Below are 17629 nucleotides of genomic sequence, written 5' to 3'. Positions count from 1 at the left end.
CTTTTTCCACATTTATTATTATTATTTATTGTAAAATCGATTAAAAAAACAAAATAATCCTCATTAATCTACACAGAATACCCCATAATGGCAAAGCAAAAAGAGGTTTTAGAAATATTTGCAAATAGATAAAAAATTGAAAACTGAAAATCTGTCCCGAAGCCACTCCTGTGTTGTCTTGGCTGTGTGCTTATGATTAACCTTCCCCTCAGTCTGATGTCCCAGTCTGAGGTCCTGAGCGCTCTGGAGCAGGTTTTCATCAAGGATCTCTCTGTACTTTGCTCCGTTCATCTTTCCCTCGATCCTGACTAGTCTCTCGGTCCCTGCCGCTGAAAAACATCCCCACAGCATGATTCTGCCAACACCATACTTCACCGTAGGGATGGTGCCAGGTTTCCTCCAAACATGACAATTGGCATTCAGGCGTTCAATCTTGGTTTCATCTTGTTTTTCATGGTCTGAGTTCTTTAGGTGCCTTTTGTCATACTCCAAGTGGGCTGTCATGTGCCTTTTACTGAGGAGTGACCTCCATCTGGCCACTCTACCATAAAGGCCTGATTGGTAGAGTGCTGCAGAGATGGTTGTCCTTTTGAAAGGTTCTCACTTCTCCACAGAGGAACTCTAGAACTCTGTTCCGATTGTTTGGATGGGCGGCCTGCTCCAGGAAGAGTTTTGATGGTTCCAAACTTCTCCACAGAGGAACTCTGGAGCTCTGTCCCGATTGTTTGGATGGGCGGCCTGCTCCAGGAAGAGTTTTGATGGTTCCAAACTTCTTCCATTTAAGAATGTTGGAGGCCACTGTGTTCTTGGGGACCTTCAATGCTGCAGAAATATTTTGTTACCCTTCCCCAGATCTGTTGCTTGACACAATCCTTTCTCAGAGCTCTACGGACAATTCCCTTGACTTCATGGCTTGGTTTTTGCTCTGACATGTCCTGTCAACCATGGGACCTTATATAGACAGATGTGTGCCTTTCCAAATCATGTCCAATCAATTGAATTTGTCGCAGGTGGACTCCAATCAAGTTGTAGAAACATCTCAAGGATGATCAATGGAAACAGGATTCTCCTGACCTCAATTTCCAGTCTCATAGCAAAGGGTCTAAATACTTATGTAAATAAGGTATTTCAGTTTTTTATTTGTAATAAATATGTAAACAGTTATACAAACCTGTTTTTGCTTTGTCATTATGGGGTATTGTGCGTAGATCGACGAGGCAACATTTTTATTTAATACATTTTAGAATAGGGCTGTAAACGTAACAAAATGTGGAAAAAGTTAATGGGTCTGAAAAACTTGTAGCTATCATACTGACAACAGATTGATAACAGGAGTGATTTACAGGACTTTGTATGGGAGGGTCCAGGATCCCTCCTTGACAGAGACCTTTGCTCTGTGGGGATGCCATCCTGAGTACCAGGCACACCCACAACCCTTGCCCTGGACCTGAGTATAAATGACTACGATTTTGGCATCTTCTCCCATAAGGAATTTGACACTCAGTTGAACAGTAACACCCTTATTGGATGCTTTCAGTTCTATGGATCAATGCACTTTTGAATCTGGACTTTGCCCCTGTCTTTTATGACGAAGTCTTGGTAGTATTTGTTCAGAGTTCCGCAATATAAACCCCAGGCCTGGAATATGAACGGTATCTGGAGAAGAGAGAAATAGATTTACCATAAATAACACAGAAAATACATTGCCGGACACAACAGGGAAGGTACCTCGAACATCGATAAACCATAGGTAGGCCTATGTTTTTTCAGTGTACTTCCTGCTGAGGGGTTGATCAGCTAATGTTTACATGATGAAAAGGGCAATGAGTGTTTTCCAGTGTTACATAAAAGCAATTAGTCTGAAAAGTAAAGTCTTCGAGCTGAATTTAGAATTCTATTACCGACTTTATTACAAGACTGACTTTTGTTATTATTGTGTGTAATTCATTAGAGGGAGACACTGGTTAACCCGACAAATAAGATACAGAGCTGTACATTTCTATTAAATATATGGTGCTGATTGAAACATTTTGTTTTATTTTAGCTGAACTAGGGTATGAGTATCTCAAATACTTATTTCTACTGCGTATAGGGTCCTTTCCCCTGCTGTAAGTTGAATTATTTCAAAACTATGTAGCTAGCCCTAATAAAGATTGAAATTGATGACTGAAAAATATGTGTTGCTTGCTGTTAATCCATAGTTTAACCATGATAAACCATCCTCTGACATTTGTCACGGATTAATTGTTCAATCATTGACTTTACTTAAAACAATAGCAACATTTTCAGCTGCTTGCGTTGCTCTTGTTTCAACCGGTGGGGCAGATGGGAAATGTAATGGAGTTTTGTTGTTTACACTGTGTGTTTGCACATCTCAATCATATAAATGAAGGTATCACAGAAGTTCAAAGAAGATTGAGGTTTTTGGTTTCAAGTTGTTGTCCATTGGGAAAAATTGCAATAGGGCACAACTAATATACTGTAAATGACTAAACATGATTTAGGCTATGACTAAGGAAATAAGCAAACAGGAAACCTCTCACCCAGAGGCGGCGCTCCTAGTGGCCGGGGACTTTAATGGAGGGAAACTTAAATCAGTTTTGCCTCATTTCTATCAGCATGTTAAATGTGCAACCAGAGGGAAAAATTTTCTAGATCACCTTTACTCCACACACAGAGACGCTTACAAAGCTCTCCCTCGCCCTCAATTGGGCAAATCTGACCATAATTCTATCCTCCTGATTCCTGCTTACAAGCAAAAATTAAAGCAGGAATCACCAGTGTAAAAAAGTGGTCAGATGAAGCAGATGCTAAACTACAGGACTGTTTTGCTATCACAGACTGGAACATGTTCCGGGATTCTTCCGATGGCATTGAGAAGTACACCACATCAGTCACTGGCTTTATCAATAAGTGCATCAAGGATGTTGTCCCCACAGTGACTGTACATACATACCCCAACCAAAAGCCATGGATTACAGGCAACATTCGAAATGAGCTAATGGGTAGAGCTGCCCCCTGTAAGGTGCGGGACTCTAACCTGGAAGCTTATAACAAATCCTGCTATGCCCTCCGACGAACCATCAAACAGGCAAAGCATCAATACAGGACTAAGATTCTACACCGGCTCCGACACTTGTCGGATATTGAAGGGCCTGCAAACTATTAGACTACAAAGGGAAGCACAGTCGCGAGCTGCCCAGTGACACGAGCCTACCAGATGAGCTAAATCACTTCTATGCTCGCTTCGAGACAAGCAACACTGAGGCATACATGAGAGCATCAGCTGATCTGGATGACTGTGATCACGCTCTCTGTAGCCGACATGAGTAAGACCTTTAAACAGGTCAACATTCACAAGGCCGCTGGGCCAGACGGATTACCAGGACGTGTGCTCCAGGCATGTGCTGACAAACTGGCAGGTGTCTTCACTGACATTTTCAACATGTCCCTGATTGAGTCTGTAATACCAACATGTTTTAAGCAGACCACCATAGTCCCTGTACCCAAGAACACTAAGTTAACCTGCCTAAATGACTACAGACCCGTAGCCATGAAGTGCTTTGAAAGGCTGGTCATGGCTCACTTCAACACCATTATCCCAGAAACCCTAGACCCACTCCAATTTGCATACCGCTCAAACAGATCCACAGATGACGCAATCTCTATTGCACTGTACACTGCCCTTTCCCACCTGGACAAAAGGAACAGCTATGTGAGAATGCTATTCATTGACTACGGCTCAGTGTTCAACACCATAGTGCCCTAAAAGCTCATCACTAAGCTAAGGATCCTGGGACTGAACACCTCCCTCTGCAACTGGATCCTGGACTTCCTGACGGGCTGCCCCCAGGTGATGAGGGTAGGTAACAACACATCTGCCACTCTGATCCTCAACAATGGAGCCCCTCAGGGATGCGTGCTCTGTCCCCTCTTGTACTCCCTGTTCACCCACGACTGCATGGCCAGCGACGACTCCAACACCATCATTAAGTTTGCAGATGACACAACAGTGGTAGGCCTGATCAACGACAAGACAGCCTATAGGGAGGAGGTCAGGGACCTGGCCGGGTGGTGCCAGAATAACAACCTATCCCTCAACGTAATCAAGACAAAGGAGATGATTGTGGACTACAGGAAAAGGAGGACTGAGCACGCCCCCATTCTCACCCCCATTCTCATCACACGTCAAAACCTATTCCCCCTCAGGAGACTGAAAATATTTGGCATGGGTCCTCAGATCCTCAGAAGGTTCCACAGCTGCAACATCGAGAGCATCCTGACTGGTTGCATCACTGCCTGGAACGGCAACTGCTCGGCCTCCGACCGCAAGGCGCTACAGAGGTTGTGCGTATGGCCCAGTACATCACTGGGGCTAAACTGCCTGCCATTCAGGACCTCTATACCAGGCGGTGTCAGAGGAAGGCCCTAAAAATTGTCAAAGACCCCAGTCACCCCAGTCACAGACTGCCCTCTCTGCTACCGCAACAGCTTTTACCCTCAAGCCATAAGACTCCTGAACAGGTAGTCAAATGGCTACTGTCGGGTTCACCTTGGGGTCATGATAGGGGCTGTACCGAATGTTTGATGTATTATAATAATTGGTTATGCTTATGTTGTATTAATAGAAGGGGAAGGGTCATAAGACCCCTCCCTCCTTACATGTATAGGGTCCTAGACTACAGATTAACAATATATATATTCATTATAAGGTTCAATATTGTTCCACAGTCTTTTCTAGTCTCTGCCTCTTATAAAGAAACTGAGAGATGTGTGACTGAGAAAGAACCCTGCAGGGGAGTGAAAGAGATAAGAGACTAGTCAGACATTCCACTATAAATCAACTTGGAGAATGGACATTTACTGCTGAGCCTTTAGATAGCACTAAAACTCTTGTTTGTATTGCTGTGTATGCATGGGCTTGGTCTCATGAGTAGAAGGTAATGACATAGGCCGTGACATCACTATTGCTGGACTTCGGGCTTAATAAAATAACTTGGACCTTTAACTATTTTGCAGAACTTACTCGGAAACATGCATGCTATGTTCCTGTTTTCTGTTTGCAATTGCATTAATAAAGGTTTTTGATTGGTTTAATTAAAGATATTGTCTGAATGCTAATTTCCCCATGAGCCAATGATTGACAAGGAACAAGGAACGAACCCCAACACTACCCGGGCTATTTGCATTGTGTTTGACTACAGTCCACTATACAGCCTTTTATAACATAATGACTGACTAAGCACAGGGTTTCTGAGGTGTGATGACTAAGAGGTTTGTCATCAAGGTTCAGCTCAGCTCTGGACACTAATGTTACTCATTCATAGCTAGGTTTGCAAAGGGAGGGTATATTACTGGAAACCTATTATTACCAAACTTTGGTAACTTTCAAGGTTTTTATTTTATCAGATGACACCTAGTGGCCTTTTTGGGTACTTCAGATTATTACAGGCGTCTGCAATTATCTCTGGCCCTCGGTGTGGTCTCATCACATGTAAAATATATCAAATAATATGATAAAGGTATAATAATAGAATGAGAAAGCTGTCAAACATCCAAAATATAAACCATCAAATTAGTGAATAACATTGGTGTTTAATATGAGGGTTTCAGCATGAAATATTCATTATATATATTTTTCCACACTTTTTTGCTGTTGTTGCTACGTTAGTATGTCTTTGTTGTAAATATTTTAGCGCCAAACTGATGGCAGTTGTGAAAAAAAGTCAATCATTGGAGAGTTAATAATGCCATTGTTGATTAGATGCTTTTTTCATTAATTAGGCTTCCTAATTTCCTCTTTAACCATATGGTCTATCCACTAGAAACTCTAGGACAGTATGGACACAGATATAAATAAAATAATACTATGTATGAATAGATTTTTAAAAGTTATTCAAGTATAAATGACCAAAGTTACCATCGATTGCCATATATTACCTGTTATTTGCTAAAATAACTGAAGATTCCTGTCAATTAAACGGTAGCTTTGCAACCCTATTCATAACACATCCTGTATAATAACTCATGATAATAACAACAATGGTAGGTGATTGTTATTATGTTACTGTATCACTGGTAGGTGAAGGTAGGTGAAGTACCAGTTATGTTGGCAGCAGTAGTTATCACTGTATTATGCTCTTGTGGTTGATATTTGTGCCGAAATGTTTGTGTGTGTTTTCTGTATCTCTGTCTCCTCATGTTACAGGTGTGTGACCCAGGGATTCCAGGATGTACAGTCCCTATGGCTTGGACTCTAGCAGTTACGCAGGATCTGTCCAGTCCGTCCAGTCCAAGTAGGTGTTCTCTGGAGCTTGCACTGTAGTTATAACCTATTTTTATGTGTTTATTTCTTGTTTACTCTTGAATATTTAGCCTCTGAAATCAAATCTCTATTATGCTATTTTCTCAATTTTCTTGTGGCAGTGGTAATTCAGTGGATGATCGGTTATCACAGATATCAAATTTGTCCAGACCAAGTGCCAAGTCAATATACAGTAAGTAAAGAGAAAACCATAATATTGACCTTGAGCAGTTGAAACTGATTACCTAAAGCATTGTTTATTATAGGTGAATGTTTTGTGAAACGCAACTATGCATAAGATGTTAATCATCCCATGTGCCCCATCAGTGCAGAGGAAGGAGTATGCGGACTCTATCACCAAGATGATGAACAAATTCCAGTACAGAGTAGAGGTATTGTTTTGGTTAATCCAATATAATGATTGTACTATGCTAATAATTTAGCATTGATAATGGTCTGCGTTTGATCACAATAGCTATGCAGCTATTTCTGTGATTCCAAATGCATGTATAACCCCTGTGTGTGTCTGTTCTCCAGCATCTGTTCACCTGTGACCTGGATGGTAGGGAGGTGCGTGATGTGAATGACTGTGTTGAGAGGCTAAAGCTGCTGGATGGGATGGGCCAGGTCTGGGGGCAGGACATGGTCCTGGAGGTGCGGGATGGGAACCTGCTGCTAACAGACATCGAGACTAAGGTTGGTGCACACACTTTATACTTGACAATAAAACATTGGGTGAGCATAGCTTTAACAGACATTGAGTGTTGTAGATTAGAGAAAGATCATACAGGAGGTGTCACAGGTATTTACTACCCTTGGATTTCATTACATTTGATTGTGTTACGAAGTGGGATTAAAATGGATTTCATTTTCATTTTTTACCTAAAACACTCTGTAATGTCAAAGTGGAAGAAATATTCTATATATATAAAAAATAAAATGAATTCAGGATTCACCCCCGAGTCAATACATGTTAGAATCACCTTTGGCAGCGATTACAGCTGTGAGTCTTCTTGGGTAAGTCTCTAAGAGCTTTACACACCTGGATTGTGCAACATTTGCCCATTATTCTTTTCAAAATTCTGAAGCCAAACTGTGGGGAAAAGTTCTCAAGGTTTTTTGGTGCAGTTTTCCTTGACTTATTTCTGGTGGGGTAGGCTTGTGCACATTTTCTAAAGTTATCTAAAATAACTCAAATGTACTCATAGCCCTCTCTACTTTTCTCCTCATGCTCATAGTCAATTGAAGTCATCTGGAAAGGAGCTGTAGACTGTACATGTTACATTGGGGCCCTAGTTATTACACTGGGTTTCTTGTGTTTGATACATTTACACACTTGTGATAAAGTGTTCAATGTCATGTTGAACACATGGCCAATAAAAGCGTTCTCGTGCTAAGTTCAACACTCTTTCTGTTCCTAGATGGGCCATTTTAGTGTGAAAGTACTCGTTAAATTAGTGTTATGTATTGACTTGGTACAACAATTTGTGTCCTTTTTGTTGTTTTCCTTTGTAGTAATCCCTCTGGTGAGATATGTAGCCTGTTCCACTCTTGCAGTAACTGTGATTTCGCATCACTCTTGTTGTCATTCTGTTGGTTTAGGCTTAGTCCTTTGCCTTTATCGTTCCAAGGTTCCAGATACAGCCGCATCCTTTAACTGAGCCTGCATGAGATGGTGTGGAGACTGACGGTCTGTAACTGTTCCCCACCACCATGACAGCTCCTCTTGCACTGATGGCCTTAGTGTGACCGCGGATATCCAAGTTTAACAGTCATGCTGTTGTGGCTGAACATTACTGAGTGTTGCTTTTACCATCTCAGGTGAGTGTCTCTCGGTGCATTCTTCCATGTAATGTTCAGCATGCAAAGGAGAGCGTGACAGAAAGTCTGCGTCAATGTTTACCTTTCAGGACACTACTTCAGTGTGCGATTGAAGTCTGACAGCTCCGCCACCCAGTGATGACCGGTGGCATTCAGTCTCGCTGTAGTTAGTACCTATGTCATGGGGCTATTATCCCTGTACACTGTCACAGAGCGAGCATAAAATAGGTCATCTCGGAACTGCTCTGTCGCTGCCCATTTTAGCGCCAAGAATTCCAGTGATGGTTTCTCTCTGCTTGTGTGATAGTGCAGGAGCAATATCCAATGAATCAGTTTGCCACTTTGTCGTTGGTATAACACACCTCCCAATCCCTCTTCAGAGTCATCAACGTGCAGGATAAAAGGGTCCTTGAAATCTGGGTAAGCAAGCACAGGTGGATTAGTCAACACACTCACCAAGTGTTCTAATGCTCTCTGGTGGGCATCCTCCCATATAACTTTCTGGTGGGGGCAGAGCCTGTCCCGACTGCATAGCTATCTAGGTCCTTCACTTCCCAGATGCTGCGGTCTCCAACTTCACTGCTAGTAAGTCATAGAGACATTTTGCATGTTGTGAGAAGTTCTTACTTTTAGCCCATGTAGTACCCTAGAAATCCCAGTAGTTTCCCAAGCTCTCTCACATGTTTCCCAGTTCTTGCACTGCTACAATTGATTTAGTATCCATTCTGTAACCATTAGTATAAATTATTTTTCCTAAATAATGGACCTCATTCTTGAATAGGTCACACGTATCAGCCCTGAGTTTAATACCCCATTGATTTTGCTGCCTGAGTACGTAAAGGAAAATCTTCCAAATGTTGAAGAAAATAACTAAAAATAAGCACATCATCCAAATATGGTATACAGATCTCTTATACCCTCTAAACTTTCCTCCATGCTTCATTGGAAGACAGAGAGACTGTTTGATAAGCCAAAGGGAATTATGTTCCATTGACATAAGGCCCAAGGAGCAGTGTATCTTCTGGACTCCTCTCCCACAAGGCCTTGGTGGTATGCCTATCCTTTAAAACTGTAAACCATGAGTTTCCTCGTAAACCATCAAGTATTTCCTGTATACGGGGTATGGAATGCCTGTCCGGAACAGTCTTCTTTTTCAATCCCCTGTAATCAACACAACGTCTTAAACACCCATCCTTTTCCGTACACAGACCAGAGGTGATGGTAATGATGATGTTGACATCCTGATGAAGTTTTTATTCAGGAGCCCCTGGAGTTGGCTTTTCACCTCAGCATACAAGGGGCGTGGCACACCATTGAACCTCTGCCACTGGTATGTTATCAGTCAAGGTTATCGGCATTTGGAGATTTTCAATGCACCATATGTCCATGTCATCTTAGGCAAAAATGGCTGATTCCTATCTGAGCGTCTGTTTGACTAATTCTTGTTGTTCTTGGCTCAAGTGCTGTGCATTTACAGGTGTGTCCCACCACTCTATGTGACTGGTGTCAGGGCCAGGCTCCAGTGGGGATCTGTCATTAGTCTGTGCTACAGTTACCTTTTCTCCACTGGGCACAGGAACTGGGTGACACGCTACCACTCTCTGTAAGGTTCCTATCCCTGTTTGTCATGTTTGGTAGTATTCACTACTGCAATGTCAACTTTTCAAGATGGGCAATTTGATGTTTTCATGACTTGACTTTGTAGGTCCAGGCCCCAGATCACTCTCACGTCCGGTTCAAATAACACAATTTCATCATTGAAGGGGGCCTCTCTTGGGATACAGGGACGAATCCATTTTGTTTGACAATGTCACGTCTGCATGCTGTAAGCAAGCATTCCTCTGTGTACTCTGAGTGCTGATGCAGATTGAATAGTCTTTGTAGCAATGCTGGCAAGTCTGTTGACCAGTCCATAACAACTTTTGCATTTTTTTTTCTCTCTGTTGGTTGCATTTGATTTTCTATTGGAGTGATTTCTGTTGAACTGTCACCCTGTCCCTGTACTGACTGTGCTAATGATGCTACCTGACAGGTCAGTTCTTTGATTGCTTCATTGCTCGCATCAATGTTACTCAGGAGGGGATTGTATTCATTTTGTTTTTGGACAGTGGTCTGTGGGGGCTCTGCCTGTGCACATTCCTCCCCGTTATCCTCACTCTGTGCTGCATTAACTCATATGGGTGTGAACTTACGTGAAATCCTGGCCTTTTGCATGCGTTCGGTTTCATTGCCCTTGGCCATTTGCATTTTCTCAAGCAACAGTTCATCACTGGTGTTAATATTCTGGAGATGCTCATCTCTGCCCTGATGTTACCATTTGTTAATCCAATAACAATGGCCTGCAGGCATTGGCTCTTGACTAACTGTGCCATATTTCAGTCCTGATTGGGCACGAGCTGAGGCTGATAACACTTTCTGTCTCAGGTTGAAGACTCGGACTAGGAAGTCCAAGGCAGACTTTCCCGGCTCTTGTGTTGCTTTAGTCAACTTGTGATACATTTGAGTAGCATCCTTCTCTGCGTAATGTGTCCTCAAGATGTGCCCTAGAGTGTAGAGTGTCATGTCTGTTTTTCCCTCCAGATAACTCCTCATCTTAAGCCCTGGGCTTACAGCTTTGATTACTGCTTCTATCATTTCTAATTCACTGTATCCTTTTCTCAGTCCATTTTCAATCTGATGTTCTAGGCTGTTGAAGCTGAGTTGAGGAGGCCCTCCCACCTCTTTTCGTCCTGCCGCAGCTCCTTTCTCTCCGCTGGGTTCACTGTCCATTTGCGTCATTGGCACTGAATGGCTGGAACTTGTTGGCAGACCTTTCGCAGCATCCTCCGAGTCCGATATTCTTTTGATTTATTATTTCGGTTGAAGCTACCAAGACATTCCCTCATCCTCTGATTCCATTAAATCCTCATTATCACAGTAATCCTCAATCAATTTGCGCAGTAATGTGCAATGGCTCTTTCCTTTTACTTCAGTCATCTACACCTCCTATTCGACAACAACAATTGTCTTCACTTAAAGTCCACTCTGTTCGATTTTATCCAACAACGTTTCCCTCTCAACTCATATTGTCCTACTCACGTGGCAACAACAACAATGCAGGCAATGGTAAGATAGCTCCAATCCGTTTGGTGGTCAGCCCGCTAACGTTAGCTGGCTAGCTACTCTCCCAACGTCTCTCACTCGTTGTCCGTTCAAAGAATATGGGCCGGTGCTAACATGAAAATACATCTCAGCAGTGCCTCCAAATGTATTCCCTTTCTATGAGATTATAATATTGTCTTCTTTATTTCCCCATGGGCTTCATCCGAGTACCCCCTAGTGGCTGGAATAAAACCATATTAAGCCCTTTACATTTAGCTCCATGCCATTTATTTTATCCCATTTATTTTTTATCCCCAGTCTTTGCCAATGTCAAGCATATCCATACCATGATGTAGCCACCATCACTGAGGCAGTTACTCAGTGATGTGTTTGTTGTGTTGGATTTGTGTTGGATTGTGTTGGATTTTTTTGCAGTATTACTCTAGTGCCTTGTGGCATATTTTGGAACAGTTTTATTCTGTATATTTGCATTATTCTTGAATCTTTCCACTCTGCCATTTAGGTCATCATTTCCTCCCATTACAGCCAATGAACTCTGTAGCTGTTTTAAAATCACCAATGGCCTCATGGTGACATCCCTGAACAGGTTCCTTCTTGTCCTGCAGCTCAGTTCAGAAGGTTGACTGTATCTTTGATGTGTCTGGGGGGTTTAATACATCCTCCACAGCATAATTATTAACTTGACCATGCTTAAAGTGATATTCAATGTCTGATATATTTATTGTTACCCATCTACCAATCACTGCCCTTCTTTATGAGGCTTTGAAAATCACCCTGGTCTTTGTAGTTGAATCTGTGCTTTATATTCAATATTTGAATGAGGGACCTTACAGATGCTGTATGTATGGGGGACAGAGGCAGGGGTAGTCATTCAAAAATCATGTCAACCCCTATTATTTCACACAGTGACTCCATGTAACTTATGTGATTTGTTAAGGAACATTTTACTCCTGAACTAAGCGCTGTATTTAATCTGTAGTGCTGAACCATTACAGATCCCGCAATAGATATGAAAAGGTCATTTTAGGTTAGAGCCGACATGCAGCTTTTACTGTAAATGTAGTCTACTCTAAAGCCTTTCAATTTCACTCATGCTGTAACGCTGAACTTCCGCGATGTGTATTGAATAAAGCCCTAATTTAGTCTTGCCTAAACAAACAGGGGAATGCTTATGCAACTACTATATTTGAGTTATTTAGTTATTGTACATTTGTACAAGTATGTGTAACTTTCTTTTCACTTGGACATTATGGAGTATTTTGCGTAGATCAATGACAAAAAAATCACAGCAAATCAATTTCAATCCCACTTTATAACGCAACAAAATGTGAAGAAATCCAAGGGGTTTTTGATTCCTGACCTACTATTTTCTCTCCCTCTCCCCCTCTCCCCTCTTCCTGTGTGGGGTTCAGGAGGAGCTGGAGTCCCTGGCTCTGAGCAGCATCATGGAGCTAAAGGCTGTGATGGACAGCTGTGTGTACAACTCCCTGCTGACTGCGACTGTCAAGGACCACAGCAAGAGGACCACCAGTGTCTTCATTTTCCAGTGTGAGGACCTCAGGGTGAGGAGAATGTTATGCATCCCTGAACTTGTCTCCAGACTGTATTAGGACCATTATGTTTCTCTCATGTTTCAAAATGGCTGTGCAAATGGATGTTTGTGATTTATTTCAGGCCGATTTCATAAAACGGGACCTAGAGAGAGTGCTCCCTCACCAGAGAGATGACGTTAACAATCACAGCAACAACAGGTAACAACAAAACAGTCCAAAAGAACAACAGTGCGTTTAAAACGGTGTAGCTTACCTTAGTATGTGCTCATTTTCTTTGGGTAACCCTCTTTTTTATCTCTAGCAGGAGCAATCTGGAAGTTATGGCTGGCCATCAAATTGTTAGGAATCTTCAGAATGCTGACCCACCAACTGAGCAGAGAGAATGGACTCCTCCCGAAGATCCCTCAGCTCAATGGAGCGCTCCGGACTATGGTAAAACAATGGCATACTCCAACCCAAAGCAGTTATAGGAAACCATTGATCAAGAGGACTAAGGTTGTAACTTGTGAGGTCAGAAGGGCTTGCCTAGATCACTGTAAAAAAAGATTAAGACTACTAGCTCAAGGGTTTGTTTCCTGTGTTAATGACAGATAAATAGCTTTAGTCAAGGTTTGGTCAAATATCTTGAAAACAATAAATACTGTATTTCTAAATCTATGGGAAGTGGGAAACCAACCTGTTTCACTCCTATGTGTTCAATAGATGAAGATCCTACACCTGTACCTACGCCTACACCGCCCATGCCCAGAGAAGAGCCCCTCCCTCCTAGGAAGGAAACCCCAGTTCAACACCTCTTTATGGAGGAGGAGCCTGAGCCTGAGCCAGCCCTTGTCTCTCCTCCACGCCCATACACAGAGACTAATAGGAATGTGGTCAGTGCTCTGCCTCTATCATTATATTATTGATGTTAGCAGTACTGTGGATGATAGCTTAAAGGGGCAATCAGCAGTTGAAACAATAACAATGCATTTGTCCTGCCACTGTTCCTGTAAAAAGCTGATGGATGGGGTGGGAGAAAAGTAACCACTCTCAAATTCATAGATAGAGCTATGGATGCAAGGACTGTCCATCCGTGATATCAAAATAATAGTTTTAAGCATGTTTTGAGGCTATACAGTGTTTGTTTACATTTATTTTGTTTAAAAACATTGGCGTAACAAGCTTATATTGTGGGTCCTGAAGGGGTGCGGCAGTTGAACTAAGCTCATGAGGCATTTGTAAATGATATTCTTCAAGAATCAATAGATATATATATCATAAGTCCAGAAATTGATGTAGCAACTGCAGATTTGCCCTTTAAGGTGAATGTAGTGGTTTGCATATGGATATTGTATAACATGTTCTTTGTTTTTCTACAGGACATCGTGAATCATATTTTCAATGACATTGAGATCTTTATGGGCCAAGTCGCTGCTGCAGCAGCCAAAGCTGAGAAGAAGAAAAAGAGAAAGAAGAAGAATAAGGATAAAGGTGTGTGTTTCTCCTTATTCCAAAGAAGGCTACACCAGTGGAGCCAGAGCTACCGTGTGGGTATACATTTAAAGGTATGATAAACCAAAGTAAGGATCTCCCACATTTTGTAACAAAGCAGAGGGCTCCGTATAGCTCTGCAATGACATGATTGGTTGACGGTAGGTGGGGGCGGTATGTTGGGGGCGGGAGGTCCTGTATAAACACAAACTCAACTGCTCTGCTCTGTGAAGCACAAGAGGTATGAATACACTGATTTCTGCAGACACCGGATTGACCATGCAGAGCCTTTAATTTGGAATAACCTTAACATTTATCTTGGCTCCCCCACCTGAACCCCTGGGGATATCCCATATTCAGGTGCAACATGGCAGTGGCAGTGGGGAAACTGATCTGAGGTTTTTGTATTTTGATGCCATTTGTTTTTTGTTTTTTTAATTTCCAAGGCATTAAAGGCATGCCACCAGCAGAGGAATTTGAAACCTGTCTCCAGAAAATCAAATGCGGGTTCAACCTTCTGGTGTGTATCAAAATATTCCAGCTATTTTGCTTGTTGTGTTGCACACTCATGATGTAATACATGCTAGTCATTTAATCTGAGAGCTTAATCAAGTACCTTTGGTCTGTTCACTGTGACAGGGGGAGCTCAATGGAAAGATTAGTCATCCCAGTGCTCCGGAATTTGTCCACTGCCTCTTCTCCACCCTGGCATTTGTAAGTTACTCCTACTGCTTACTCCATCTTTGTTTTCTACGCAGCTCTTGACCCACCCATGAACCATTTTCAAAGTAGTGTTTTGAACCAGCCTAAAATAATTGACAGTACATGATACATCTTCCTATCAATGAGTTCAGAAGGCTTGTTTCCACCCTTCGTGGCAAGTGCTGCTGTAGAATCAACTGCTAAAACAGTTAAAACCCAGTTACCTGACCGCCTACCCCTACCCCCCTCCCTTCTCCAGGTGGTGTCCCACAGCCCTGAGGAGCTGCCCCCCACCATCGTGGCGCCCCTGCTGAAGCCTGAGTGTATCCGTCTGCTGAGTGAGGAGGCCACTCCTGAGGAGGACCAGCTGTGGCAGTCGCTGGGAGACGCCTGGAACGTCCCCAGGTGGGACACATGCATCACACCACTCACCAATGGGTATCTGGGAATGGGGAGTTACTGTTAGTCAGTGGTGCTCTGTGTACTTCCATACATTTTGACAAGGGCTCCCTGTATCCCTGATGTCTTAACAGTACAAAATGGCTAGAGGATGATGAGGACATCCCTACCTACACTCTGGAGTTCTATGATGGTTGGCAGCCCCTGGAGTTGACCCACTCTCTCCCAGGGAGAGAGCCTGAGAGAAGGCAGCCGAGTCAGAAACAGAGTCAGAGTCATAGTCCGCGCTCCACCCCTGAAAAGGTATTTGCCCAGTGAGCTGCATCTTATAGTTCTGTACCGGCTGGGTAATTCCAATAAGGTTTTTTTCAATAAGTTCTTCCAAACTTTTCCCCTGTAGAGGTCGGCCCCATTCAAGCCTCCACCATCACGGTATGCATTATCAAAGTATTATATACAATTTAAAAGCCATGAAATGATTATGGATACATGCTGGTCTGTGTGCGTCTATAGATCTATGTATGTGTTTTCAGTCCAGATGAGCCAAATCCCAATTACATGCGTGTGATGTATGACTTCACGGCAAGGAACAACAGAGAGCTGAGCATCTCCAAGGGAGAGGTGGTTCAGGTGAGCCTACTCAACACTACTACATGTTAAAAACAGCACTCTGAAGTCTGTCTGCCCGCCCAATAGGAGGTTTTGACACAAGAGTGTGTACAGTATGTGCTCTGTGCATCCACAGCTACTGGACATGTCAAAGAAATGGTGGCGAGTAAGGAGCGACAGAGGAGAGGAGGGCTTCATACCCAACAATGTACTGGAGTCACAGGACAAGGAGCAGGAAAAGCAGGCAAGATACCCTAACACTCAGCAAAACTTCATACTGGAAAGCCTGCTGTGTATGCTCCATGTGTATGGCGTTTACTGTATGAGTATGTCATTATAGAGACCTTATCCCCCCTGTCAGGAAACCAGTGGTCCTCCCTCCCTAACCAAGAGGTCCAAGCCTGACCAAGTGAAGGCCTGGCTGGAGTATAAGGGCTTCAGTAAAATGTAAGACCACTCAAACTCCCAATCACAATAGTTATAGCTTAGTGATCACTGTAGGCATACATGTAATTTACAACGACTGTAGTCAATCACAAGTGAGTATGAGAAATGACAGGATAAGTATTCTCTTTTCCCAGATTTGTAAAAAAGTCTCCTTCACTTTCTCCCCTTCCCTCCCTCTCTCTGTCTATCAGCACGGTGCGCTGTCTGGGTGTGCTGAGTGGCTCTATGCTCCTGGGGATGACGAGAGAAGAGCTGAAGATAGTGTGTCCTGAGGAGGGGGGGCGGGTCTTCTTCCAGCTCCAGAACATCAAGTCTGCCATGGCTGTAGGTCCCACACAACCCTGGCTTTAACTGTTGATTTATATTCTTGTACATGACAGGTAACATGCTGATTTCTAAATCCCAGTCCTATTCCTGACCTTTGTTTTTTTCTTTCCACTCCAGCTTGCCAGTGAGGTAAGGTCCATAGAGCCTTAGGAGGGGAGGAGACGGGTCGGACCAGAGAGTCACAAATGTGTCGGGACTTTTAAGTTTTATCCCTTTTCGCTGTGCAATAGAAAAATTCAGATTATAACTACTAAAAACACTGAGTAAGCTGAGTTTATTTAAAAGTATGTAGTGTGGAAGTCTCAAAACTCTATATTTTTTTGTTCCATTTAATAATCCAATATTTAAAGAAAGAGTCTCTCTCTCTCTCTATATATATATATATATATATATATATATTCTCTGTCAGCTGTTAACTTCAGTACTATATTTAACCATATGTATTCTATAAAACCAGTGTTGATGCCACTTGATTCTATGATTGATCTTGAGGATTTTATTAGTCACCATTTCTACATGCATAAATTAATGTTAAGTGTTACAATACTTTTTCTGTATAGTATCGTGTTGTTGATGTAATGTAATCAACTGACATATATTTACTTCGGTAGTGCTATGTATGTACACTTCAATGAGTAAATCACATTATATCAAATCAAGTCAGTCTCTATAATCTAAGCATGTATCTCAATGTTGGAACTGTCTATCCCCATACAGTACAGTACCAGTCAAAGGTTTGGACACACCTACTCATTCCAGGGTTTTTCTTTGTTTTTACCATTTTCTACATTGTAGAATAACAGTGAAGACATCAAAACTACAGTGCCTTGCGAAAGTATTCGGCCTCCTTGAACTTTGCGACCTTTTGCCACATTTCTTGCTTCAAACATAAAGA

The 17629-nt window shown here is 42.5% G+C and overlaps 1 protein-coding gene across 3 annotated transcripts; it reads left to right on the top strand.

Annotated features, from left to right (window-relative positions):
• The first annotated feature begins 1500 nt into the window (after positions 1-1500).
• On the top strand, positions 1501-17513 carry eps8l3a (EPS8-like 3a). 3 transcript variants are annotated; one of them, XM_024378217.2, is made up of 21 exons: positions 1501-1750; positions 2045-2108; positions 6209-6296; positions 6427-6497; positions 6632-6696; positions 6842-7000; positions 12640-12789; positions 12902-12978; positions 13082-13212; positions 13483-13652; positions 14139-14250; positions 14697-14770; positions 14890-14964; positions 15212-15357; positions 15486-15654; positions 15752-15783; positions 15885-15981; positions 16097-16204; positions 16322-16407; positions 16599-16731; positions 16852-17513. In XM_024378217.2, the coding sequence occupies exons 3-21, from the start codon at positions 6232-6234 to the stop codon at positions 16882-16884; spliced, it is 1953 nt and encodes a 650-aa protein (XP_024233985.1). In that variant the 5' UTR covers positions 1501-1750; positions 2045-2108; positions 6209-6231; the 3' UTR covers positions 16885-17513. The 3 variants fall into 3 exon arrangements, with proteins under 3 accessions (XP_024233985.1, XP_024233994.1, XP_024233977.1); XM_024378226.2 differs by lacking the exon at positions 2045-2108 and having other exon boundaries at positions 13085-13212; XM_024378209.2 differs by lacking the exon at positions 2045-2108.
• The last annotated feature ends 116 nt before the right edge of the window (positions 17514-17629 follow it).

Source organism: Oncorhynchus tshawytscha, linkage group LG02 (genome assembly GCF_018296145.1).
Source record: "Oncorhynchus tshawytscha isolate Ot180627B linkage group LG02, Otsh_v2.0, whole genome shotgun sequence".
Lineage (NCBI taxonomy): Eukaryota > Metazoa > Chordata > Actinopteri > Salmoniformes > Salmonidae > Oncorhynchus > Oncorhynchus tshawytscha.
Note: the sequence above shows the minus strand (reverse complement) of the source record. Positions and strands in the feature narration are given on the sequence as shown.

Bases quoted from the DNA above. Each gene is read 5' to 3' on its own strand.
- eps8l3a (XM_024378209.2), top strand. From the start codon at position 6,232: ATGTACAGTCCCTATGGCTTGGACTCTAGCAGTTACGCAGGATCTGTC. The intron at 15,784-15,884 runs GTATGCATTATC...ATGTGTTTTCAG, and splicing joins TTCAAGCCTCCACCATCACG to TCCAGATGAGCCAAATCCCA. The intron at 16,408-16,598 runs GTAAGACCACTC...TCTGTCTATCAG, and splicing joins TATAAGGGCTTCAGTAAAAT to CACGGTGCGCTGTCTGGGTG.